General features: G+C 53.6%; 3 protein-coding genes across 3 annotated transcripts in view; 2 read left to right on the top strand and 1 right to left on the bottom strand.

Moving 5' to 3' along the window:
* The first annotated feature begins 2,716 nt into the window (after positions 1 to 2,716).
* On the top strand, positions 2,717 to 10,841 carry FHOD1 (formin homology 2 domain containing 1). The gene is made up of 21 exons (XM_008587325.1): positions 2,717 to 2,892; positions 3,286 to 3,350; positions 3,695 to 3,762; positions 3,834 to 3,939; positions 4,014 to 4,108; positions 4,375 to 4,486; positions 4,571 to 4,665; positions 4,752 to 4,895; positions 5,022 to 5,170; positions 5,297 to 5,476; positions 6,915 to 7,030; positions 7,118 to 7,722; positions 8,043 to 8,198; positions 8,415 to 8,597; positions 8,685 to 8,804; positions 8,882 to 9,043; positions 9,434 to 9,624; positions 9,729 to 9,921; positions 10,002 to 10,164; positions 10,239 to 10,439; positions 10,513 to 10,841. The coding sequence occupies exons 1-21, from the start codon at positions 2,864 to 2,866 to the stop codon at positions 10,593 to 10,595; spliced, it is 3,216 nt and encodes a 1,071-aa protein (XP_008585547.1). The 5' UTR covers positions 2,717 to 2,863; the 3' UTR covers positions 10,596 to 10,841.
* A 112-nt stretch (positions 10,842 to 10,953) lies between these two features.
* On the bottom strand, positions 10,954 to 13,161 carry TMEM208 (transmembrane protein 208). The gene is made up of 6 exons (XM_008587324.1): positions 13,050 to 13,161; positions 12,306 to 12,401; positions 11,789 to 11,848; positions 11,572 to 11,708; positions 11,335 to 11,419; positions 10,954 to 11,242 (listed from the first exon to the last, which is right to left on the bottom strand). The coding sequence occupies exons 1-6, from the start codon at positions 13,053 to 13,055 to the stop codon at positions 11,105 to 11,107; spliced, it is 522 nt and encodes a 173-aa protein (XP_008585546.1). The 5' UTR covers positions 13,056 to 13,161; the 3' UTR covers positions 10,954 to 11,104.
* Positions 13,162 to 13,274: 113 nt separating this feature from the next.
* Positions 13,275 to 23,768, top strand: part of LRRC29 (leucine rich repeat containing 29) — a 14,725-nt gene continuing 4,231 nt past the window's right edge. Inside the window, 2 exon segments of the mRNA XM_008587323.1 lie at positions 13,275 to 13,298; positions 16,598 to 16,699. Of these exon segments, the coding sequence (XP_008585545.1) occupies positions 13,275 to 13,298; positions 16,598 to 16,699 (126 nt within the window).

Raw genomic sequence — 23,768 nt, 5'->3', positions numbered from 1 at the left:
AGCCTGGGAAGAATGGGGGGAGGACTCCACCCCAAGACAGAGACCAGAGAAGTGAGGAAGACATGCGCCAGGAGGGAGTCAAGGATGTGGGCCCAGAGCATGTGCTGTCCCTAAGCACTATGAGCAGGGACCAGGGTTTGGGCTTACTCAGGCCTGGCCAAGACCCAGGGTGTGAGAAACAAGGCCCAGAGGTTTGGCTCGCAGAATGGTGACCCTAGGAAATGACCAGGGGTGTGAGGAACAAGCACCATCCTGTTGGCAGGAAGTCTCTGCTCTTTGCTGTTTGCCTGACCCTAGCCCACCCACTCCCACCTCCACCTAGGACAGAAACTGGGGGTAGGGGGGACACTGTTCTGGAGGCATTGGGCTAGCTGTTACCCAGAACTTCCTCCTCAGAAATGGAGCCCTGGCAGGATTAGACAGGCAAAGTGGCTAGAGAGGCCACTGCCACTACCACTTAGAGAAAGGGTCAAATCTGCCCAGCTGAGGAGGCTAGGGGAGGTGGACCACTTAGCCTTCAGGACCCTGCCCCAAATGGATGCAGGCGTCCCAAGTGACCTGGCGAGATAGGGCCATTCTCTGCTTACTTGGGATTAGAGCATGCCATTGTGCATGCAAGAGGGGATGACAGCATGGTGGGCCTTGCCTTTCTGTGGATGTGCTACTTTGGCCTGTGCGTGGTCAGTGAGCACATACCCGACCATATACCTGGGTGTGTGAGCAGTTACCAGGGTAATATGATTACGTCTCCAGTGTTTACCTTTACAGCACTCTACCCCTCCCCTTTCTTAGCACCCATGGAAGTTGTGATTTGACATTTTTTTGTGAGCTTTTTCTGAATCAACCTGTCTATCTCCTCCACTGGGCAGGCAGAGACAGTGTCTGGTTCCAGCTATGTCCTCTGCATCTAAAACCAACCTGGTTCATGAATGTTCAAATGAATGAGCTGTTCTGTATGTGTGTGATTTGGGGTGATCCTTGAGAGGGGTTGTGGCTCTGAGGGACGTATGTTGCTCTAAGGTCCCAGAATCCTCAAATCCGAGGTGGGGGGAGAATCGGCTATGCCTGGATGGGGGTGGGATGGGTAGGTTGCTGAGTCATCATGTGGGAAGAGAGATCAGGAGAATGTGGGGCTGCCCTCAGCTGAGCTGGCCCTGGAGGAGATACGCCAGCCCTGGGGTCATGCCACCACCCCCTTTCAGGCCTGTTCTCAGAAGGCCTTGGAGAAGGTGACTCTGCTCCCAGGGAGGGGAGAGAGGCCAGTCCCGCCCAAGGCACCCAGGAAAGGGCAAGCTGCCAGGCAGGAAGTGAGACAGAGAACAGGCTGGAGTGTTTGTCCTATGTCCCATGTCCCAGGCAGTGAGGGGTGAGGGGGAGTCACCCAAGGGCCCCACAGGCTGAACTACCAGGAAGGAGCCAGATCAGGCTCTGAGGTATGAGTAGGGTGCTAAACAGAGACAGGGCAAGGGCAGGAACTCGACTCCTTTTCTCCCCAGGGGATTGACGGCAGCTGGAAGCCTTTGGGCTGGGTCCAGAGCAGGGCAGGGCTGACCAAACAGCAGGACAAATGTTGGGGCTGACTTGTCAAGTAAGATGGAGACTGAAGACCCTCTACCTCTTCAGAGGTGGGTTTTCACTGGGCCATGGCACCTCAAGGGCCAGAGCCACTCAAGTCAAGGGGACTTTGCTGAGCCCTGCATACTGGCACTGTGCTATGGGGGAGGTGTCAGGGAGAGGCAGAGTGCTGCCCTCAGACTCTATGAGTCAGTCACCTCACTCAGGCCTCTCTACAGGCATTTCTCAAGGGGCCAAGTGCCATGCCTGTGGCGGGGCAGGAGAGCCAGGCTCAGGGGGGAGGAAAACATGGGAAGTGGACACATTGGTGGAGCACATGCCTTCCTGTTACAAATACACATTTCAGGGTCCTACTGTAGACTGTCAGACCTTGAAATCTGGTTTCTAATAGGCCCCTTGGGGGCCTCTGAGGTCCAGCTAGGACCATTGCAACTCTAGCCCACTTGGGAGGAGGGCAAAGACCCTAAGGCCTGGAGGGACTGGGAAGTCTATGGATCAGCCCCTGCACCTCGCTACTCTTGGAGACACATGCACTCTGTGCTGTCTCAGCTGGGGTTGTACCTCCCAGCGCTCTTAACACTTTCTCTCTGGGCTTCAGTGCTTTGTGGCTGCTGCTTATCACCCCACAGGGCTGGGAGCTTCCTTGAAGGCAGGTACTTCATCCCACCTTCTCCCCATTCCTCTTCCTCATCTGTGTTCATTAGCTCAACAAGCATCTAGTGAGAATTTACTGTGTGTCAGGTCCTGTGCTAGGGTCTGCAGATATAGCAGGGAGCAAGACAGACAGGGTGCCTGAACCCATAGAACACAGTCAGTGGGGAAGGAAACCAGTGTCTGGGATATTATAACAATGTGTGGAAGGTCTCAGAGGGGAGCACACACGGGTGGAGTGGGTTGCACAGCATTGGCTAGAGGGGTTCAGGAAGGCTTTCCAAAATGTGTTATCTAATCTGAAACCTAAAGAATAGGTAGGTGTTAGTCAGGAGAGGAGATGGCATGTACAAATGGCAAGAAAGCCTGGCGCCTGAAACAGATGGGCTTTGCACATAAGAGGCACTTAAGAAACAACTGCTGAAAGATTACATATCTGCAGTGCAGACCCTTCTGTGCCTCTCTGCCACACCCCAAATGGAAGGTGGGAGGTCAAGGGTCTTCGTACACACCCCTGCCACCTCTTACCCAGCCTGAATGCTGTTGCCTTTGCTCCCAGCTAGAGGACTGTGCCCTGCAAGTGTCTCCCTCTGGATACTACCTGGACCCCGAGCTGTCCCTGGAAGAGCAGCGGGAGATGCTGGAAGGCTTTTATGAAGAGATCAGGTCAGAGCTGAAGGGGTCATAGAGGCAAGGCTGGCCTCCATCCATGCCCCCCACGAGGGGCTAACTCAGGTGTCAGCAGCTGTGGCACTTGATCTCTGGCCTAGGCTGTGGGTCACCTCCTGCTGCCCCAGGGAACTGTGCCAGGGGAAACCCAAAGCTTGGCCAGTGTTACCTGCTGCCCGGGATGAGAGTTGGCGGGGGGAGAGCTCTCCTACATACCTGATACCTGTGTTTGCACAAACCATCCTGGCTGGCCAACACTTGGCTCCTAGGAGGAGTAGCTGGGAAGGGGCTGAGCCAGGGTTGGCATGCGAAGTCTTTGGCTGCCTAGGCTTGGGGGGAGGGACTCTGAGGAATAGGCTGGGAGCTGCTGACTAGGCTGCTTGATTCCAGCAAAGGGCGGAAGCCTACTCTGATCCTGCGGACCCAACTCTCCGTGAGGGTCAATGCTATCTTGGGTGAGTGTGTGAGGGCATCAGTGTCCAGCCGTCCCTACCCACCCCCCCAATCGAGTTGGCTCAGTTTCTTTCAAGCCTGTGCTGGACAGTGGACAGGGAAGATCAGAGACTGGATATAACCCTTCTCCTTCCCTTCCCTGACCTCTCCTTCCAGGGTCAGGCTGATACCACACCTAGACTGTAGTGGGGGATGCCCAGAGTAAAGGAATGGAGGAAGAGATTCGGTAGGGGGGGCCCAAGAGTACTAGAATATTCTTTGATGGGGCATTGTGGTTGTGTCCTAGTAGAGAAAGACTGTGTGTCTGGGTTCCCTTGAGGGTTTCATGCCCATCTACCCCTTGCAGAAAAGTTGTATGGTTCCAGTGGCCCTGAGCTCCGCCGTTCCCTCTTCTCACTGAAGCAGATCTTCCAGGTGAGGCCCAGAGGTAGGCTGGGGGTGGGTTCCAGCCCAAACCTCCCTAAACTCCCCCATGGTGCCCCCAGGAGGACAAGGACCTGGTGCCTGAATTCGTGCACTCAGAGGGGCTGAGTTGCCTGATCCGTGTGGGTGCTGCTGCTGACCACAACTACCAGAGCTACATCCTTCGAGGTCAGTCCCGCCCCTTCCCCATGACCTCTGCCCCAGTGACCCTTGATGACCTTTCCCCCTCCCTGCATCCTCAGCACTGGGCCAGCTGATGCTATTTGTGGACGGGATGCTGGGGATAGTGGCCCACAGTGAGACCGTTCAGTGGCTATACACACTATGTGCCAGCCTGGTAAGTGGCCCTCTGCCCAGCCATGCACCCTTTTCCCATTGCTTCTCTCTAGGCCTCAGTTTCCTCTTCTGCAATGTGGGCTGGAATGGAGTGAGTCTGAGGCCCCTCTAATTTTAGAAGGCACATCAGTGTCTGGGCCTGGAGCCAAGGTCTTTCTGCCTAGACTCTCCTCTCTGGGTCCAGCCCCAGGAACCCATCCGTCCCCCTCCCCAGCAGGAACAGGTCTACTCCGAGCCACACTCATATGTGGTGACCTCTCCCCACAGTCCCGCTTGGTGGTGAAGACAGCCCTGAAGCTGCTGTTGGTGTTTGTGGAATACTCTGAGAACAATGCACCACTGTTCATCCGCGCAGTCAACTCTGTGGCCAGCGCAACTGGTCAGAGACTGTCCCTCACTCCCCACTACTCAAAGCTCTCTCTTCTACCTGTCCCTCCATGACTGCTCCCCTTCTGTGTAGCAGGCGCTCTTCCTTGGGCCAATCTGGTGTCCATCCTGGAGGAGAAGAATGGTGCTGACCCTGAGCTGTTGGTGTACACCGTTACCCTCATCAACAAGGTGTGGGCAGGGACCAGGCACCAACTCTGGGCCCCTCGGGCTCTTGACCTCTGGTCCCCACCAGCCTTCCTATCCCCACCCTCCAGACGCTGGCGGCGCTCCCGGACCAGGATTCCTTCTACGACGTGACCGATGCACTGGAGCAGCAGGGCATGGAGGCACTGGTCCAGCGCCACTTGGGCGCCGCGGGCACTGACGTCGACCTGCGCACCCAGCTTGTGCTCTACGAGGTGGGCCGGGAGGCCAGGCTCCGACTGGGAGTGGGAAGACTGGAGGGAGAGGTGCAGTTTCTCGGCACACCGCCCCACCTACGCGGGTCTCAACTGCTGGCTCACGTCCTGGCCCACTTCCACTAGAGCGCCCTGAAGTTGGAGGATGGCGACATCGAGGAAGCCGCAGCCGCAGGTGGGCGGCGCGAGCGACGAAAACCATCTTCCGAGGAGGGAAAGAGGAGCCGCCGATCTCTGGAAGGCGGGGGCTGTCCAGCGCGCGCCCCGGAACCTGGGTAAGCATGCCGCGGCAGAAGCGGTAGATGCGGATCTGGGGGACGTGACCCTGTCTGCTGACAAGCCCGGCCCCACCGTCAGGCCCCTCCTTCTCCTCCTCCTCGGGTGACCGGCCCCGCCTCCAGCCCCACAGGCCCCGCCTCACCGATAGGCCCCACCTCGTCTTCCACGGGCCCTGCCTCGCTGACCGGCCCCGCCTCCAGTCCCGTGGGACCTGCCTCTAACCTCCTCGCCTCCGTGAACCTCTTTCCTGCCATCTCTGTGGCACCCTCAGCCGACAGCTCCTGCGAGAGGAGCATCTACAAGTAAGTAGGGGAGATAGAGGCCACCCCTGGAGTCCTCTCTTCAACTATCCCTTCGCTTTGCGCCCCTCCACGGGCCCTCGGCCTCCTCTGCCCAAACGCGTGCTTTCTCTCTCTCTTTCCAGACTTCACCAAACTGCTCCCGTTTGGTAAGTGACTGCTGAGGGAGGAGGGGTTTGGCTCTGACCGGACCACCTCCTCCTGTGGCTTCCTTTTTCTCCTTCTGACATTCCCCGTCTTTGCCTCTTGTTATCTGTCTCCCTACCCTGTGTCTTTCTGTTTCTCTGTCACTTTCTTGTTCTGCTCTGTCTTTGTCTCTTACTACATCCTGTCCTGCTTCATGTCAGTCTCCCCCGCCATTTCCAGTTTCCTCGTGTCATGTCTACCCCACCCCCTCCTCTTCCTACTGTGACTGGGAAGGGACCCGCAGTATCACTGCCCAGCTCTGTGTGGGTGAGAGCAAGTGGGCCTTGTGGTGGAGCCGGCACCACAGTTACCATCTCTTCCTCTCATCCTCCCACCCAGGGCCCCTGAGAGCCCACCTGTTCCCCAGTCCCCTACTGGGCAGGCCAGGCTGGAGTAAGTACAGAGGCCAGCCTGCCAGGCCTGTCATGTGCTCAGGGCTTCAGCATTGCTTCCCCAGCAGGGGTTCCACGTGCCTGATGCAGCCAGAGCTGGGGGACTCTCAGGCCACTCCTGTCCCAGATTTGTGTCTCCTTAGTAACCCAAGAACTAAGCACTGGGAAGGAGTTCACTGGGGTCATACTTGCCCCTCTGCTTCAATAGTGACACCTTAATAGCTTAGGCCAGAAATGGGGATGTGGATGCCCAACCTGGGGCCCATTCTCCCACGTTCTTAGCTCAACAATAGGGCAGGGAGGGGACCTAGCGTGTTGTGTGGTGTAGGGGTGGAAGAGAAACCTAAGGCTCAGAGAAGGGCGGGGACTGAGGGCCAGCAGAGGCTGGAAGGGCCAGAAATGAGACACTGGACCACATTTATTATTTCAACATAAATTGAGTGCCTGCCATTTACGGGGCCCTTTTCTAGGTATAGTCTGCAGCTCTCAGAAGCTGCGAGACATGCAAAGGGAGGGACAGCTTGTTGGGACAGCTATTCCCTTCCCCTGCTGTAAGGGTCCTTGTGTAGAATCAGGACAGTGAACATAAACAGCAGTGAACTTGCAAGCTGGGTATTAAGTGGAACTTCTCTCTGTGTTTTGACCTGGGAATGCTTGGTTGGTAGTAAGCCTCCCCAGATGTGGAGAACTGACCAGGGCTGGCCTTGCAGGGCAGGTCCTGGGTCTGCTCAGTGCATGGACTGTTCCCTGTGTTCTGTGTATGCCTGCAACTGGGGGCAGTGTCCAGGGGCTCAGCAAGGCATGTGCACCACCCTGGGCTGGGGTTGTGTCAGACACTGTCACTGACAAGTACCTCCCCTCAGAGCCCGGTTCCTGGAGAATGTGGCAGCAGCAGAAACAGAGAAGCAGGTGGCGCTGGCCCAGGGCCGGGCAGAAACACTGGCTGGGGCCATGCCCGATGAGGCCAATGGACACCCAGGTGAGTGGGTGGGCAGGCAGAATTCACCGCTTTTGCTCAGTTGCCCCAATGAGGGCATGATGCTGACAGCTGCTTCCCTTTTTCTAGATACCCGGGAACCATGGGACTCCCAAGAGCCAGCCCCTGCACCCAGAACACCCCAGAGCCCTGCCCCCCGAGTCTCGCTCCGGGCCCAGCAAAGCCTTGAGTCAGAACCCAAGGAGCCAGTAGAGCCACCAAGCCCCAAGGCTGAGCCCATCCGGCAGCTCCCTGCCCGTGTACCCAAACTCTGCATTGGAGACCTGGACTTCTCAGATCTGGGGGAGGATGAAGACCAGGACGTGCTGAACATAGAATCTGTGGAGGCCGGGAAAGGGGTCCCACCCCCACCACCCTCACTGCCCCTGCTCTCTGGAGGCCTCCCACCTCCCCCACCCCCACCCCTCCCACCCATCAAAGGTCCTTTCCCACCACCTCCACCTCTGGCTGCCCCTCTTCCCCCCTCAGCACCTGATGCCCCAGCCCTCCCCACCAAGAGGAAGACAGTAAAACTCTTCTGGCGGGAACTAAAGTTGGTTGGGGGCCATGGAAGCTCTGGAAGCCGTTTTGGGCCCTGCCCCACCCTGTGGGCCTCCCTGGAGCCTATCTCAGTGGACACAGCCCGGCTGGAACACTTGTTTGAGTCCCGTGCCAAGGACGTGCTACCCTCCAAGGTAAACCCACTGATCTGCAAGGTACCCCAGTGGAGGTGGTAAGGAATCAGCTCAAGGGTCTAAGCTGTTGGAGTTAGTTGCAAATTTCCCACATGGGGAAACTAAGGCAAAGAAAGACAGGGATTTGTCTGAGGTCTTTCCGTAAGGGATCAACAGAGCCCTAACTAGAATCTAAGCTCATCCCAATGCCTTACACATCCCAAATCCCCAGCTGTGGGATGATTTGGCCATTTAGAGGAGGGCCTTGGAGTGCCCTCTTAAATTGTTGCCCCAGCTAATCCCTTCCCCGATCTTACACTGCCCTTCCCTCAACCTTACAGAAAGGTAGTGAAGGACGCCGGACAATGACCACAGTGCTGGATCCCAAGCGCAGCAATGCCATCAACATTGGCCTAACCACACTGCCACCTGTGCATGTCATTAAGGCTGCCCTGCTCAACTTTGATGAGTTTGCTGTCAGCAAGGATGGCATTGAGGTGGGGATACCCAGCTACGGGTGTGGGAGGGAGGGGGAAGGTCTGGCCCTCCCCTTTGGTCAGTCCCTTAGGTGGTGGGCTTGGGCTTGGCATTTCTGCAGGGCAGTCCCCAGACACTGGGGCTCCCCCAGATGACCTAGGGAGGGGTCAAAACCAATGCCTGAGGCCTTGGGCCAGCACTGAGGTGCCAATGTGGGGTGGTGGCTGTATCCTCAGAAGCTACTGACCATGATGCCCACAGAGGAGGAGCGGCAGAAGATTGAGGAAGCCCAGCTGGCCAACCCTGACATACCCCTGGGACCAGCTGAGAACTTCCTGATGACTCTTGCTTCCATTGGGGGCCTGGCTGCCCGCCTACAACTCTGGGCCTTCAAGCTGGACTATGACAGCATGGAGCGGGTACCTGGGTCATGGAGCGGGACAGGCAGTGGGGACAAGTGAGCTTGATGACCATATAGTCTGAGAGTTCCTGGTCCCCCTCACCAGGAAATTGCAGAGCCACTATTTGACCTGAAAGTGGGCATGGAACAGCTGGTTCAGAATTCCACCTTCCGCTGCATCCTGGCTACTCTGCTAGCAGTGGGCAACTTCCTCAATGGCTCCCAGGTGAATGAGAGCACTTGGGAACTTGGGGTCAGGGCTCTGGTGCCAACCAGGCCCAGGCTCAGATGGGATCCTTCCAGAGCAGCGGCTTTGAACTGAGCTACCTGGAGAAGGTATCGGAGGTGAAGGACACGGTGCGCCGGCAGTCACTGCTGCACCATCTCTGCTCCCTGGTACTCCAGACCCAGCCTGACTCCTCCGACCTCTACTCAGAAATCCCTGCCCTGACCCGCTGTGCCAAGGTTAGCACCAGCCAGAGATCTAAGACTGGCTGAAGCAGGGGGGAGCCCTGCTTCCTGGGGCCGGCTCCTCACCCTTCTCCCTGTTTGGGCTGCTGTGCCAGGGTTTGCTCAGGCTGCAGGCATGAGCTCTGTTCTCTGTCAGAAACTCTGTCTCCTCTATTGGCCCAGCCACACCTACTCGATCTTTGGGTCTCCATTTAGCTGCCACTTCCCCCAAGAAACCTCTGTTCCCTATTGGATCAAATGACTTGTCTGTCTCTTGCATTAGATTGTGAGCTTTTGGAGGGCAGAGTCTGCTGACCAGGTCTGAGCTGGCTGGCCCAAAGGCAGCCTCAGGCAGTGTCTTGTCTGAGGAAGGGGGGAAGCATGTGTACCCCCTTGCTTTTCAAGGTGGACTTTGAGCAGCTGACTGAAAACCTGGGGCAGCTGGAGCGCCGGAGCTTGGCAGCTGAGGAGAGTCTGCGGAGCTTGGCCAAGCATGAGCTGGCCCCAGCCCTGCGTGCCCGCCTCACCCACTTCTTGGCCCAGTGTGCCCGCCGTGTTTCCATGCTGAGGGTAGTGCACCGCCGTGTCTGCAACAGGTAGGGGCCTGGGCCAGAGAGAGGCAGGACTACCACCACCATCATCCCTCAGACACCAAGCAGGACTCACCATCCCTCCTGACCCCAGACCCCAACCTGCCTAGGTTCCACACCTTCTTGCTCTACCTGGGCTACAGCGTGCAAGCAGCCCGCGAAGTGCGCATCATGCAGTTCTGCCACACACTGCGGGAGTTTGCACTCGAGTATCGAACTTGCCGGGAGCGGGTGCTGCAGCAGCAGCAGAAGCGGGCCACATACCGTGAGCGCAACAAGACCCGGGGACGCATGATCACTGAGGTGGATGCCCTTCCAGGTCTCAGCTGGCACCCCCATGGTTTGTTTCCCCTACTCCCAGCTCACCCTTCTCTCCTCTCCAGACAGAGAAGTTCTCAGGTGTGACTGGGGAAGCCCCCAGTAACCCATCTGTCCCAGTGGCTGTGGGCAGTGGGCCAGGCCGGGGTGATGCTGACAGTCACGCCAGTATGAAGAGTCTGCTGACCAGCAGGCCTGAGGATACCACGCACAGCCGCCGCAGCAGAGGTGGGACCCATAGCCCCTGGGGGAATGGGTTCTAGGGCCACCCTGGTCTGACCTTCCTATCTGGCCTCCCTCAGGTATGGTCCAGAGCAGCTCCCCAATCTTGCCTACAACAGTGGGGCCCTCCTCTGCACCTCCAGAAGAACCCCCAGGCTCCAGTTTACCCAGTGATACATCAGATGAGATCATGGACCTGCTGGTGCAGTCAGTGACCAAGAGCAGCCCTCGTGCCTTAGCTGCTCGAGAACGCAAGCGTTCCCGTGGCAACCGCAAGTCTTGTGAGTACCCCCCTCAAGCCCACTACCCACCTTAACCCCATCAACCCCCTCCAACCCTGCTCTGTCCCTGCAGTGAGACGGACACTGAAGAGTGGGCTTGGTGACGACCTTGTGCAGGCACTGGGACTGAGCAAGGGTCCTGGCCTGGAGGTGTGAAGGTGCTGCCCTAGGAAACCTATCTGGACCCTGGTGTGCAGTGCAAGAGACTATATAAGTAGAGCGAGGAGGGCCCAGAGCAGAATTCTGGTCCCAGAGACCAGTGCCTTGAGCAGTATTAGCTTTGTGTGTACATGTATGTGTGCGTGTGCATACGTGTGTGTGTGTGCGCGTGTGCGCGCGCGTGCACGCGTATATGTGTGAGCTCCCTGAACTCATGGAGCAAAATAAAGTTTTCCTAGCTAATCCAAGAGCCTTTTTATTCTTTCAAGATTCTCACAAGGCTAGGTGTGTAGCAGGAGAGAAATGCCACAAGACTAGCTCTTCCTGCCTCATCCCTCACAATCACCCACATAGCTGTTAGCCATATCTTACTCATTTATTCAATAATCCTATATCTCAGACTGCTTTTGGCCCCTGGACTAGGTCCTCATTACTCCAGGCATGGGGGCCATGTATCCTGATAGAGCCATCCAGGGCCCAACAGCCTGTGACCACAATGTCAATGGCTATAACCGCTTCATCTGCCGCCTCTCCTGTCGGCGCTGCCGTTTCTCACTGTGCTCTGGTGCTGGGGTGCCACTGTCTGCCGTGAACCAGGGGCCCAGCACATTCACCCACAGGAGGTAAAGGGCCCGGCCTGGAGCCTAAGAGAGAAAAGGTAACTTGAAGCCAGGTACAGGGAATGAAAGATGGGGAAAGTTAAGTGCCCCTTCTTGGGAGCTCCCCAGCCACGCACCAGAAGCCAGAAGGACCAAATGTAGAGGGAGAAGCAGCTGAGCACCTGCACGATGGCTGTCAGTAAGATCACATCCTTAAGATGCCTGTGGATAGAAGGGAGGCTGCCAAAGACTGTAGAGGGGCCCCAGTTCAGTTCCCTTCCACCCTCTTTAAGTTGCAGGTAGCTGTGGGTCTTGAGCTATCTGGGCCCCAGCTCTGGGGCCGCTCACCTGGGCTGGCGGTGGGGGACACTCACTCTGCCATGCCCTGCTCCATGTTGAGGTCCATGCCACCATCCATCAAGGCCCCATCCTCAGAGAAGGCTGCTCGTGCCATTGAGCTCATAGAGTGATAGCTAGCCCCATAGACTGCCAGACTAAAGCCCAGGGCCATCTGCAGAGTAAGAATGGGGGTATCAAAGGCTAGTCACTAACCCTGTGCACTTATCCATTCCCCAGGATGGGGACACTTACCCAGGTCCAAAATGAGGCAGATGAGTAGAAGAAGACCAAGGTCACAAGGCAGTAAATAGCCTGCAAGCCAACACAGGAACAGGCTGAGGTCAAAAGCTACCCCAAAACCATGGGCCTTCTTCAACTCTATTCAAGAATTAGGGCAGGCTATGGGAGGAGCCAGGTTCTTATAGGGTTGGGGGAAGGGCCCTGCTTCCTGAGCCCCCAGACTCTTCTCTGACACCCAACTCAGCACAGGAAAGAAGACCTTGTGTATTGGGGGCGGGAAGGGCTCTCAAATCTGACTGGGACTCATGCTCTCATTTTTTTGTTTGTGTTTTGCTTTTATTAGTCAGCAATTTCTTTATGCCTGGATCCTTTCTTATTTCTCTCTCTCTCTCTCTTTTTTTTTTTTTGGCTGTTGGTCAGTGTCATTTCTCTTTGATTGGATTTCTCTTCTTTGGCTGTCACAGACCCCGACTCCTCACCAAACAGGGCTGAGGACTGTGGGATAAGAAGCAAGGAGGCAGGCACTTACATTGGCCCCCAGTATGATCCGCAAGTAGAACTTCAGGGTCTCTCTGTTCTCTTCAAATATCTGCTTCTTCCCTCTGGTGCCCACTTTGCCCTTGGGCTGTAGAGGGATGATGAAATGCCGTCAGAGCCCCTCTCAGCCACAGTCCTCCTCACCCGCCCCATCAGTCTGGTTAGCTGCAGAGTTCCATCTACACCTCAGCCATGTCCCCGCGGTGCTCAAACCTAGCGCAGTCCCTAGGATGTACACCCTCTTTCAATCCATCCTGTCAAAGGCTGACACCATATTTCCGGCACCCCCAGCTATGATTGCTTCCTGCTCGCTCTGAACAACTTAACCCTGGGTTAATACCTCCTCTGGCTCCCCTGGTAAGGTCCAGCTTTGGGCTAACGACCCCTCCAGGGGTACTCCTGAGTGGAGTTAAAAATGGTGCCCCTCTCCAGCCTCTGCTCGCGTAGTCCAGATTTGGGCTGACACCCACCCCTTCAGCTCCCTCAAATTTCTAGCCTGTCCTAGTACTGTCTGGTACTAACCGCCACCCCGCTTCCACACTAGCTCTCTGGTACGGTCCCGCGCTGCCATCCCCCGACACTCCTTGCCCCCAGCCAGCTTTAGTACAGTCCAGCCATTGGATGGCGCCCCCCTCTGGCCCACACCGCACCCCTTCCTTGTTCTTCCTCTGTTTTTACTCTCCCAGCCCGGGGACCGCTTTGCCGATGCGGACCCCGCCCTACCCACCCTCCTTACCGCCATGCTGCGACACAAATACCCAGCCAGAGAAACAAGGGAGAGCCACAGAAACCACAGTCACTAGGTACCACATCGGCAGAGCACGGACTTCCGGTGTACACTAAAGTCGTCAGGCTCTGGGACGGAAGTGCATTCCACTTCCTCCTCAAGTCCCGCCTCCAGAGCTGGTGGAACTACACTTCCCAGAAAGCATAGCGAGGGGGCGGAGGCGGCTGGGATGCGATGGCGGAATCGCTGCCCCTGGAGGTGAGAGGAAGCCGCCCTCAGGCCTAGCCCCGGACAGACCCCGCCCTTGGGGTCCCGGGCTTTGGGGAGGGGCTGTCAGACAACTCGCCCAGCCCCTCCCGCCTGGCGGAAACGACCGCCCGGCGGATTACGGGATCTGCAAGCTCTGGGTAACGGCCTCGCCTTTGGGCCACTCCGTCCCCTTAGCTTGAGCAACCATCCTCTCCTTCCCCATCGGCCCCAGGAGATGGCTGCTCTGTCACTTCAGCAAGGACAGGCTCTCTGCCCATCCTCTTCCCTTGAGATGGCCGCCCCCCCCCTCAGTTCTGGAATATGTTCGCTCCATCCCATCGTCCCCGAAGGGTAACCGTTCTTATCCCCATTGGCCCCTTAGGATGGTCGCTCCATTTCCTCCGCCCGGAGAGACGACTGCGCCCTCTCCCTAACAGTGGAAAATAGCTCGCCATCAACTTTGGGAATGGTTGCTGAGGTCCTTGAGCGAGGACAGACCTGCTCCCCACTCCCTAGGTTCCCTAGTGATGGCTGTCCCTACCTCTTTCACCCCATGGCATGTTTGCTCCTTCATAGCCAGGGGCAAGACGACTCTGTCCCCATAGGCCGAGGAGGTAACAGGTTTTGTCGCCTGTGGCCTCTTGAAATGGCCTCTTCATCCCTTTTCCCCTGAGGGTTGGCAGCCACCTCCCACTGCCCATGAGAGACAGGCCACCCTTTCCCCATTAGTCCTAGAATGGTGCTCCCTCTCCTTGGTAAAAATAGGCCTGCTCCCACCCCATCGAGCTCCCTGCAATGGCATCTGTTTCCTCCTTGGGCCCAGAGGATATCTACTCCTTCCCCATAGATCTTATGCATGACCAATCACATCTCTAGTAGCCCCTTGGGGTGGGGTTCATGGGATGGCCACTCTATCCTCATCACTGCTTCCTCTTATCTCTCTAGAAAGGCCATCCCCTTCTAAGCTTAATGAATTGTGCCCTCTCCCTTCCCCACTGCCAATGATGACAAGTTTGTTTTCCTCTCTCTGCTCATTGGGTTAGCTGCTCTGTCCCAGAAGACAGCTTGGCCACTATCTTAAACAAGTTTCCCTGCCCCCCACTCGTAGGGATAAAGGCTCGGTCAGTCCCAGTCCCCATCTACTGGTACTCTCTTACCTGTGCCTAGCCTCCCTAGCCTGGTCATTTTCCCCTGCTTTATTTTCCTACCCTGTTCCTGAGCAAACCTTTGGTAAAAATAGAGGTAGAGGACTGTCCATACTTTACTTAATACAGTAAGTATTGGTTGAGCACCTCCTGTGTGCTTGGCATCTGAGAAAGGAAGGAGAGATCAGAATGGGCTGGTGAAGTCAAGCTTACGTAAGGGCATCCCAGGAAAGAGGCCCACATAGGCAAAAGGAAATAGACATGCTATGTTTGTAGGATAGTGGGGAGACTGGACTGGGTAAGCTCTGGGACCAGTGGGTCTACAATGCATGGAAGACTGGCATTGCTGATCCAGGAGTGGAGATTTTGTCCTGAGAATACTGGGGAAACCTGAAGGTTTTCATCAGGGGTGCACTGAAACTGAAAATTGTTTTTTAGGAAAATTAACCTTGTGACAGTGTGCAGAATGGATTAGCAAGGAAGTCAGGTGGGAGACTGTTGGAAAGAATTGAGGTCTGGTGTGGTGAAGATCTGAGCTACTAAGATGATGAAGTTGCAAAGGTAGAAATAATGGTACCAGCAATCCAGCAGCATTTATAGAACATCTACAAGTTGTCAAGCATTTTATATATATATATATATATATATATATATATATAAAATTTAATCCCCATAAGACTAGGATCTAGATTTTTTTTTTAATATCCCCATTTTGCAGATATAGAAACTGAAGCTCAGAGAGGTCAAGTACTTTGCCTGAGGTCACACAGCTAGGAAGTAGTGGAGCTAGGATTTGAATGAGTCTAGGTTAGCCTGGCCTAAAGCCTGTGCTTTACACTCATATCTGGAAGCAAGGGACAGAAGAGCATGAAAAGTCTAAAGTGTTATCAGGATCTTCAGGTGCACTGTTGGCATGAAGGGAGAAGTTGGGAGGAGGGGCTGTTTTGGACTGAGGGCAGAACATGAATTAAGGAGATGGGCTGGCCCGGTGGCACACTGCTACAGTGCGCCGCCTGGGAAGCGTGGCAGCGCTCCCGCCGAGGGTTCGGATCCCACATGCAGACCGGCCGCTCACTGGCTGAGCGAGGTGTGGGAGCAACACCGAGGGTTGCGATCCCATTGCCGGTCCCGGTCCGGTACGGGCGCGACACTGAGGGTTGTGATCCGTTGCCGGTCACGAAAAAAAAAGACAAAAAGGAAAAAAAAAAAAAAAAAGAAATTAAGGAGATGGTGAGACATTTGGGTGAAGGATCCAGTGGACAATTGGCAAAACTAGACTAGCACTTGGATATTAATACAATATGGGGATACTGAATTGTTGGTTATTCCTGTATTGGTAAACAGAAGATCAAAGTCTGAGGCCTGGGAGCCACAGAAGAATCCAGAAACAGGGCAATTGGCCTGTGCTGGGTGAAGGCCTAGAAAACAGTGTCACACAACTCAAGGAGGGAAGATTTCAAAAGGAAAGAATAGTTAATGTCAAATCATCCCTGGTCTCACAGCCGACCCCTTTCCCAGTCTTCCTTGGGGTCCCCAACCTTACCACCCCTAGCCTCATAGAGCATAGATGGAGGTAGGGCCTGCACCTCCCAGGCTGGATCTTGCTGGGATCATATCTCAACAGGCAGCTGAGAAAGTGAGTTGGCAATGGAGAAGATGGGAAAAGAATGGGGTCCCCGATTTTGACCTATGAGGGCAGAAAGCAGAGGTGTGATTTCCTGGAGATGAGAGGAGGAGTACCTGACTTGCTGTGTTCTAGATCCTATGCAAGACACTCACAGCAACCCATTGAAATCTCACTACAATTATCATTTTACAGATGAGGAAAACAAGGCTCGGAGAGATCAGTTGACAGAGTAGGAATTTGAACTAGGTTTATCTGACCCCAGTGCCCAGGCTCTTTTTACCAAACTTGGCAGAAAATTTGATTCTTATCAGTCGGTACAAGCCTGCACGCAGCCTGGTGGGGCTCAGGAAAGGTTTCTTCACGTAAAGATACCTGAAGGCTGGAGAGGGGAAGTGAATACTCCTTGAAGCTTTGGATCCAAGATGAAGTAGAAGCCAGTGCTATGGTGCCCTCAGACCCACTGTGCTATCAGCTGGAGTAGGTCCCAAAGGGCCTCCAGCTCTAACGGCCCCCAATGCCCTGTCTTTTTCCCTCAGATACTCACATATATTCTGAGCTTCCTGCCTCTGTTAGCTCAGAAAGAGGCCTCCCTCGTGAGTCAGGCTTGGTACTGTGCAGCCTAGAATGCCCTTTGGGAGGTAAGGTGCCCATCCCCACCTGGTCCATTCTCAGTTTTTCTCTCACTTGTTTGCTCATGGGCCTGCTCATACAGCATCCATCCATCCATCTGTTCATTCATACATATTCACACAAACACATTCAAACATGCTTGGCTCTGGATGCAGTGCTGGGGCTATACAGATCAATAAGACGTAGTCCCCTAAGGAGCTCACAGTCCAGTGAAGGAGAAAAACAAGTAATGTTAATATGAGTGACCATGCTATTGGGTGCTCAGTACTGTGACACTGGAAGAAAGGGTGCAACGGGAACATGACAGAGGACATCCACAGGAGACTGGCAGCATCCTATTCCTGAAGGAATAAGATGAGGATGAAGGTTGGTCTTCCAGGACCGGTAACTGCACAGGTGAAGGCACCAAGGTCTGGAACAGTTGTGGAAATGACCACCCAAGTTCCATATGACTGGAACTGAGATGTGTGTGGGAGAAGTGCTGGGAGATGAGTCCAGAATAGCCTTCAAGCTGGCAATTGTGCCAGGTGGCAGAGCTTAGTCTTTCTCCCAGTTACCGTTGTGAAACCTTTAAAGGACTATTAAGGCAGGCGAGTGACACGGTGTGATTTGTGTCTTAGAACTCCGCAGTGCAGAGTGGACTGGAGAGGGCGAGACTGAGTACAGGGAAGCAGACCAGCGAGGAGGTGAATGCGGATGTCTGTGCTAGTTTGAAAGGCAAGCAATGACGGCTCATTGTTTTAATGTTGATTTCTTTGATTATTAGTGAGGTTAAGCAGTTTTTCTCATTAGGTGACCATTTGTATTTCCCTCTTTTGTTTATTCATTTAACTTTTAGGGTTTTTTTCTTATCCATTTGTATGAACTTTTTATACATCAAAGAGATTAACCCTTTATTTATTTATTGAAATATATTCCCAGTATGTTTGCCTTTTAATTTGATTTGCAGATATGTATTTTTATTTCATGAGATAAAGAAATTAAATTTCTATATTGTTGATTCTGAACATCCTTTTCATTTTTCTTCCATTGTTTTTTAAACTTAAAGATCCTTTCCCACTTCAGACATTTGATAAATATATGTCATATTTTTCTTGTTTGTTTTTAATAGACTTTATTTTTTAGAGCAGTTTTAGGTTCACAGCAAAATTGTTTCTTCTGTTTTATGGACTGAATTTTTGTATTAATTTTGTTATTGGTGAAATTTATTCTGATTTATGTTATGAGGTAAGATGTTAAACTGATTAGTTTTCAGATGGCCCAAACACCATTTATGTCTAATCTTCCCCTTCTCTGTTGGGTTGGAATCCTCCTATGTCACATATTAAATGCATTGTATAAATAGGGTCTGTCATTGAATTATCTTTCCAGTATCATTGATCTTACTATTTAAAGGAATTTGATTTTGGACTTACTGAAAAATTGAAGTGTGAGACAGCTAGATGGTGAGATCCAGTAGGTAGTTGGATTTCTGGGTGAGAAATTCAAAAGAAAGTTCTGGATAATAAATATAGATTTGGGCATCATAAAAGAATGGATGGAAGTTGAAGCCACGGATCTGAGCAGCTTCCCCCAGGGAGAGCATGAAGAGCCTTAGAAAGAGCCAGCCTTAGAGAAAGCCCTAGGGGTTTGAGGAGATCCCAGAGAGAGAAGGGCACAGAAGTCAAAGGCGAGAGAGCGTTTAAAGGATCAAGTGGATGATTAACAATGTCAAGTCCCACAAAGAATCCAGCAGAGAAAGAAGAAATAATGTCCATGCGATATCATACCAAGGAGACTATCAATGGCTTCAGTGGTATTTGGCATTTGGGGAAAAAAGCCAGGTAGGTTAAGGAGTGAATGAGAGAAGAAAGGAAGTGTAGGGAGTGACCTCACTTGGAAGAAACTTCCCCTTGGAAGGAAGGAAATAAATGGGGCAAAAATGAGAGGTTGAGGTGGGCTTGACAAAGGGATATTGATTAAGAGAAATCTCAAATGTGTTAGTTTTAATGCTTAAAGGAGAGAGTCAGTAGAGGAGGGATGAATGTAGTGAGGATAGAAGTCAGGAGTGGTGGATGCCACCTGAGGTGGTGGCAGAGACAGGCTTCAGCATATAAGGCTTGATAGTGGGTAGATGGAGAGGATGTCATCTCTTCCTGAGGAAGCAGAGGCATGTGATGGAAATGTGGAGCTGTTTGGGGAGGAAGTTCCTCAGAGGCATCTCCTTCCTCGATGGCCTCTGCTTGGTGAATTTGGATGCCATGTTGTCTTAAGAGAGCGAGAAGAGAGGTAGAGGCCAGGGCCTTGGCAGAGAGGTTTGGCACAGTGATGAGGCAGAAGGAAAAGGGAATTACCAGAGACACACGGAGAGGCTGCGGACAGCCGCACTCACTGGGATGTGTGTATGTGTGTGTGTACCTCACACTGTGCTGGGCGCTGGGGAGGCGGCACTAAGAGAGACACTCTCTCTCGGCAGTTTGTAGTGAGAGGGTGACAAGCCCAAGCAAAAACGGATTAGGGCACTGCATTCGAAGTCTGTGAGGCATTGGGGGTGCAGAGAAGAGTCTGAAAAGACTCCACAGAGAAGGAGATGCTTGGCCAGAGACTCAAGAGAGGAATACATATTTGCCAACTAGACAAATAGGAGTAAGCAGAAAAAGCAGCTGAGCAGAGGCATGGCAGCGTGAGACATCGGTCTGCAGTGGGCATTATTCCCAGAGCCCCTGGGTGGGGATGAAGGGGGTGATGAAGAGGGAGGCAGTTCTCATGGAGAAGGGCTTGAATGCCAGCCAGGAAGCTTGGCCCTGGTCCTGTACGCATGGAGAACCATCAAGGGGTCTAAAGAGCATGGCCAGATCTGCCCTTTGGAAGGATTATCCTGGTGACAATACCAAGGATGGATTGGAGCCAAAGACACTGGAGGCCAGGATGGACCCTGATAAGGAGGCAACTGCTGTAATATATTCCTGGCAGACAATAAAGGGACCTGAACTAAGGCAGAAGTTGTGAGGTTGGAGCAGAGGGACATATTTCAGTATATTAAGGGAATGGAATGGAATGGAAGGGACTTTGGTTGTTGTAGATGTGGGGAGTGAGGGAGGGTTCTAGGCTGACTCCCAGATTTCCCAGTTGGGTGACTTGGTAGAGGGTGGCAAGAGTTTAGGAGAAGGAGCAGAGTGGGGGGATAAGTGAATTCAGACTTGGGTGTGTTGCATCCATGCTATCTGGAGAGAGGTCAATCAGGCAGCTGGCTCCCAGGGTCTGGTGTTCAGGAAAATGATGTAGATCAGAAAGAAGGTAGTTGGGATGATTACCCCTTGGGACAAAATGCAGTCTCCCAGAGTACACATGGAGGGTGACAAAGATTGTGGGTGTGTGTGTGTGTGTTGTCGAGTCGAACGAACAGTGGTGAAACCACTTGTCTATGGACTGGGTCTCTCTTCTTTGGTAACCCCAAAAGAGGCTGATGGGGAGCAGGCTAGAAAGTAGGAGAGCTGGGAGGGCAGAGTCGCAGAACCCCAGGTGGGAGATAGCATCAAGGAGAGTGGCTACTAGCCATCCATATAGCAGGTGGCATGGCAGAGAGGACACTGTGGGGGGTCCAAAGAGAAGTCCCCACATGTTAGTGACCCCATTGGAAGGGAGCTGCTGCCAGGAATGAGTGATTCTATAGGGGCAATGGTGGAAGGGTGAATGGGTGAGGCAGGGGTAAGTAAGTGGGTGTGCCCCTGTGCTTCCAAGAAGCGTGACTGTGGAGGGAGGGGAGAAATAGGATAGGCAAGAAGAGGGGGTGCAGGATGAAGGGAGGCTTCTTCTTATCTAAGTCTCTGGGGTGTTTGTGACCTCTACAGAAGGGGCAGTAGAAAGGCAGAAACAGCAGTTTTCTCAGAGGAGAACAGGGGGACAGGCTCAGTAGGCCAAAAAAGAGGATTGCCTGGAACTGAAAGAGCAGGAGAGAGAAGGAGGTTAGGATGGATGGTGAATGTGAGCAGAGAAAAGGGAGAGCATCCCTGCTGATGGCTTTGGTTTCTTTTCAAAGCAGACAGGTCATCCCTAAAAAGGCTGGGGTGAGGGGAGGGTGCTGCAGTAGTGTTGGGAGCTGGAGAAGGTAGAGGCTTGGAGTATGGGGGCTGGGAAGGGAGCAGGGAGGCAAGAGTAGGGGATGCCAATGCTGGTGGTGTGGGCAAGAGGGGAGACCAGGGCTTCCGCAGCAGTGCAGACCCAGAAGAGGCAGCTGGTCTCATCATCGCTGGCTGGGTAAGGAGAATGGACACAGCAGCATGACAGAGGCAGGGCAGCAAGGACCCAAGGAAAGTGAATCAAGAGGAGAAGCCTTGTGGAGGCCAGCATAGGAGGAGGCAGAGGAAGCCAAGTGGGCAGCCAGGCCCCTGGGGTGTATGTGAGCATGGAGTAGGAATAAGGGAGACAGGAAGGAGGAGGCGGTGAGGGCCAGCATTTGGGATCTTAGAGTCTACCATTTTAGAAATGGGGCTGCTCCAGCTACCCACGAGCTCCAGACAGAATATTGACAAAGACCCACTCAGTGTCTCTGCAGAACTCAGCTCCACCCGGGCTGGGATCCCTGGCCACAGGAACATGGGCATCTAGGGCCCTGCCAATACATCACCACCACCACATCCCAGAGAGCAATCTGCAGAGCCCTGTTGGCAGGAACCATCTTCCAGGGCCCAGGTGTGGGCAGGTTGAGAAGGAGGAAGTGCCCAGCCAGGAGGTACTGTGGAAGATACTGGCTTACCAAAGCCAAGCTGGGGTCTGGCGAGGATGCTGGACGTGGTGACTTCTTATTCCCTCTGACCTGCTCCCTCTCTAGAGACCCATGCCCCTGGTGCCAGGGCATACATTTTCCCAGCAGCCTTTGGAGGAGAACAGGCATGTTAGCTTTGGATTCCTGCACTGGGCATCTCTATCATGGCTTTCCAAGTCTGTACACAGGCCTGCAGTCTCAGTTTGGGGCTTTAGTAGGTCCAACAAAACCCTGGCCTCCCAGTCAAGGGAATGTGTTACTTTTAGCAGGTTCAAGGCATTTCACAATTACTCTTCAGATGCCAGCATTGGGAAAGGAGACCAAAGGGCCAGTTGATCCCTCTGTGGATGGGATGACGGAAGCTGGACCAGGTACCCTTGCAGGCCTCCCTGAGGACGCTAGAAGCTTCTTTCTAGGGCCCAGAAAGGAGGAGTTTCCTATACTAGGGCCAAAGTCCAGATCCCAGGAGGCCTGTTTCTGCCTGCGCTGTGCCCACCACAGAGAGAAATATCACTAAAAAGCTGCTCCTGGGTTCCTGCAGTTTAAGTCCAGGTGACTTCAGGAGCAGGGTAGGCCACCTGAGTGATGGCTTAGAGACTTTCCCCACCCCACCAAGAAAAATGGTGGGGGGCCAGAGATGGTCTCAAGCCTCCCCCCTCCCCCTAATAGCTGGAAGTCCTTCAGACCAGGCCCTGCCCCCTTATCGGGTGTTTTTTGCTGCCAGCAGCCAGCCCTGGACTTGGGCCCTACGGTGACTGCCAGTTCTCCCTTGGTTGTGTGTCTGCCTTGTTCATAGGGAGGCAGTGGGAGAGGGGAGAGCATTCCTGGACTCCCAGACTCAGAAGGAAGGGAAAGAAGAAAGGCTGAGCACCTCCAGCTGCAGATGCTAGAGCTGGGGCCTGCGAGCCTGAGGCTCTCTGGGTCTCCTCAGTGACATGTGAGTGGTGGGAGCAGGCACTCCCTGTCAACCCACCAGCTCCCAACTTCCCCAGCCATTGTTTACTCTATTCAATATCAGATTGACTTATTTGTCCTTCAGGGCTTGGAAATGGCTGGAAGCATGCTTTCTCTTTCCTTCTAAAATATTTCCTTTCTGATCTTCTGATCTTCCCATCACCCTCCCTACCCTCATATGCTGGGATCTTCCCCGGCAATCCTTAAACCTGAGAGAGGGACCCAGGCCCTTGGGAGTCCTGACTACTGTGCTGTTTCCCCCTCCTCAATCGACTGCCCATGAGGGGATCTGTGTGGAATGACCATGTTCCAGAAGTAGGGTCTGGAAAGGGATCCTAGCCGACCCCTGATTCCTGTGAAAGAGACCAGGGGCTGGTCTCTGCCCCATATATACACTCCTTCCCATCTCTACAGCCATGGGTGGCCACTTCTCTATGGCAGAAGCCAGGCTAGTTTCTCCACACCTGGGAATGAGTTCTGTGCTTCCCTGGAGAATCCTGTTGATGGGTTTCTTGGAGGGGTCCATCCTATTTGTCATTTTGACCTTTCTAGTTCCTTTTTGGTGATATTCTGTGAAGGACAAGCAGGGAGCAGCAGCTTGTTTTTGCAGTTACTGACAATATAGGCTTTTCAGAGGGCTTGTTTCCTGTTTCAGGGGCATGTTGAGACATTAAACGAGAGCCTTGAGGACCACCTACCTGCAGCCTAGGCAAGAGGTAGGGAAATGGGGCTAGGGTTTTAGAAGCCAGGCCCTCTTCCTCTCTCCACAGCCCTGTTCCACACAAATTGTACTGACTTCCCTTTGGGTCACAGTGGCAAAAGACCAGGGAAGTCTCTATGAAAACATCTCCTTGCCGGGGGCTCCCAAATTCCTACACAAGCCAGCTTATTCCTTTGCCTCCCAGGTCCCACCCCACTCTGACTGTGCACTCTGCGTTCTCACTACCCTGTTCCTCTACAGCAAGGCCCCTCTGGGATTTGTTCTACTAGCTCCTGCCTACAGAGATGGGTGGCTTCTTCTTCCTTACCTAGACAGATAGATGTCCCCTCCAGAGATGTACCCCAGGGATCACAGCACATCTTGAGCTCTGGAGCATCCAGGGCCTGATACCAGGCAGCCCCGCACTTGCTAGTGTACACACACACACACACACAGGCACACATGCATACGCATTTTCGTGTATACATAAAACCCATTTTTATAAACATTCATGTGCCTGAGACACTCTGAGACCACCTGGGCTTTGCTGCCTGAACCAGACCTCTGGCACCTGGGCCACAGAGGGCTGTGGTGAGTGACGCCTCACTTCTTCCCACCTTCACCTCTTCTAAGGGCTATTTTTTTTTTTTTTTTTTTTTTTTTTTTTTTTTTTTTTCCG

Source organism: Galeopterus variegatus, unplaced genomic scaffold (genome assembly GCF_000696425.1).
Source record: "Galeopterus variegatus unplaced genomic scaffold, G_variegatus-3.0.2 Scaffold4332, whole genome shotgun sequence".
Classification (NCBI taxonomy): domain Eukaryota; kingdom Metazoa; phylum Chordata; class Mammalia; order Dermoptera; family Cynocephalidae; genus Galeopterus; species Galeopterus variegatus.
This window is presented reverse-complemented; position numbering and strand designations above follow the sequence as displayed.

What these genes read in the sequence shown, in the direction of transcription:
- FHOD1 (XM_008587325.1), top strand. Translation starts at nt 2,864, where the DNA reads ATGCTGGAAGGCTTTTATGAAGAGATCAG. An exon ending in GAGGGTCAATGCTATCTTGG is followed by an intron (nt 3,351 to 3,694) that starts GTGAGTGTGTGA and finishes TACCCCTTGCAG; the next exon opens with AAAAGTTGTATGGTTCCAGT. An exon ending in ACACACTATGTGCCAGCCTG is followed by an intron (nt 4,109 to 4,374) that starts GTAAGTGGCCCT and finishes CTCTCCCCACAG; the next exon opens with TCCCGCTTGGTGGTGAAGAC.
- TMEM208 (XM_008587324.1), bottom strand. An exon ending in CTGCCTCATTTTGGACCTGG is followed by an intron (nt 11,709 to 11,788) that starts GTAAGTGTCCCC and finishes CTTACTCTGCAG; the next exon opens with ATGGCCCTGGGCTTTAGTCT. An exon ending in TTTGGTCCTTCTGGCTTCTG is followed by an intron (nt 11,243 to 11,334) that starts GTGCGTGGCTGG and finishes TTTCTCTCTTAG; the next exon opens with GCTCCAGGCCGGGCCCTTTA.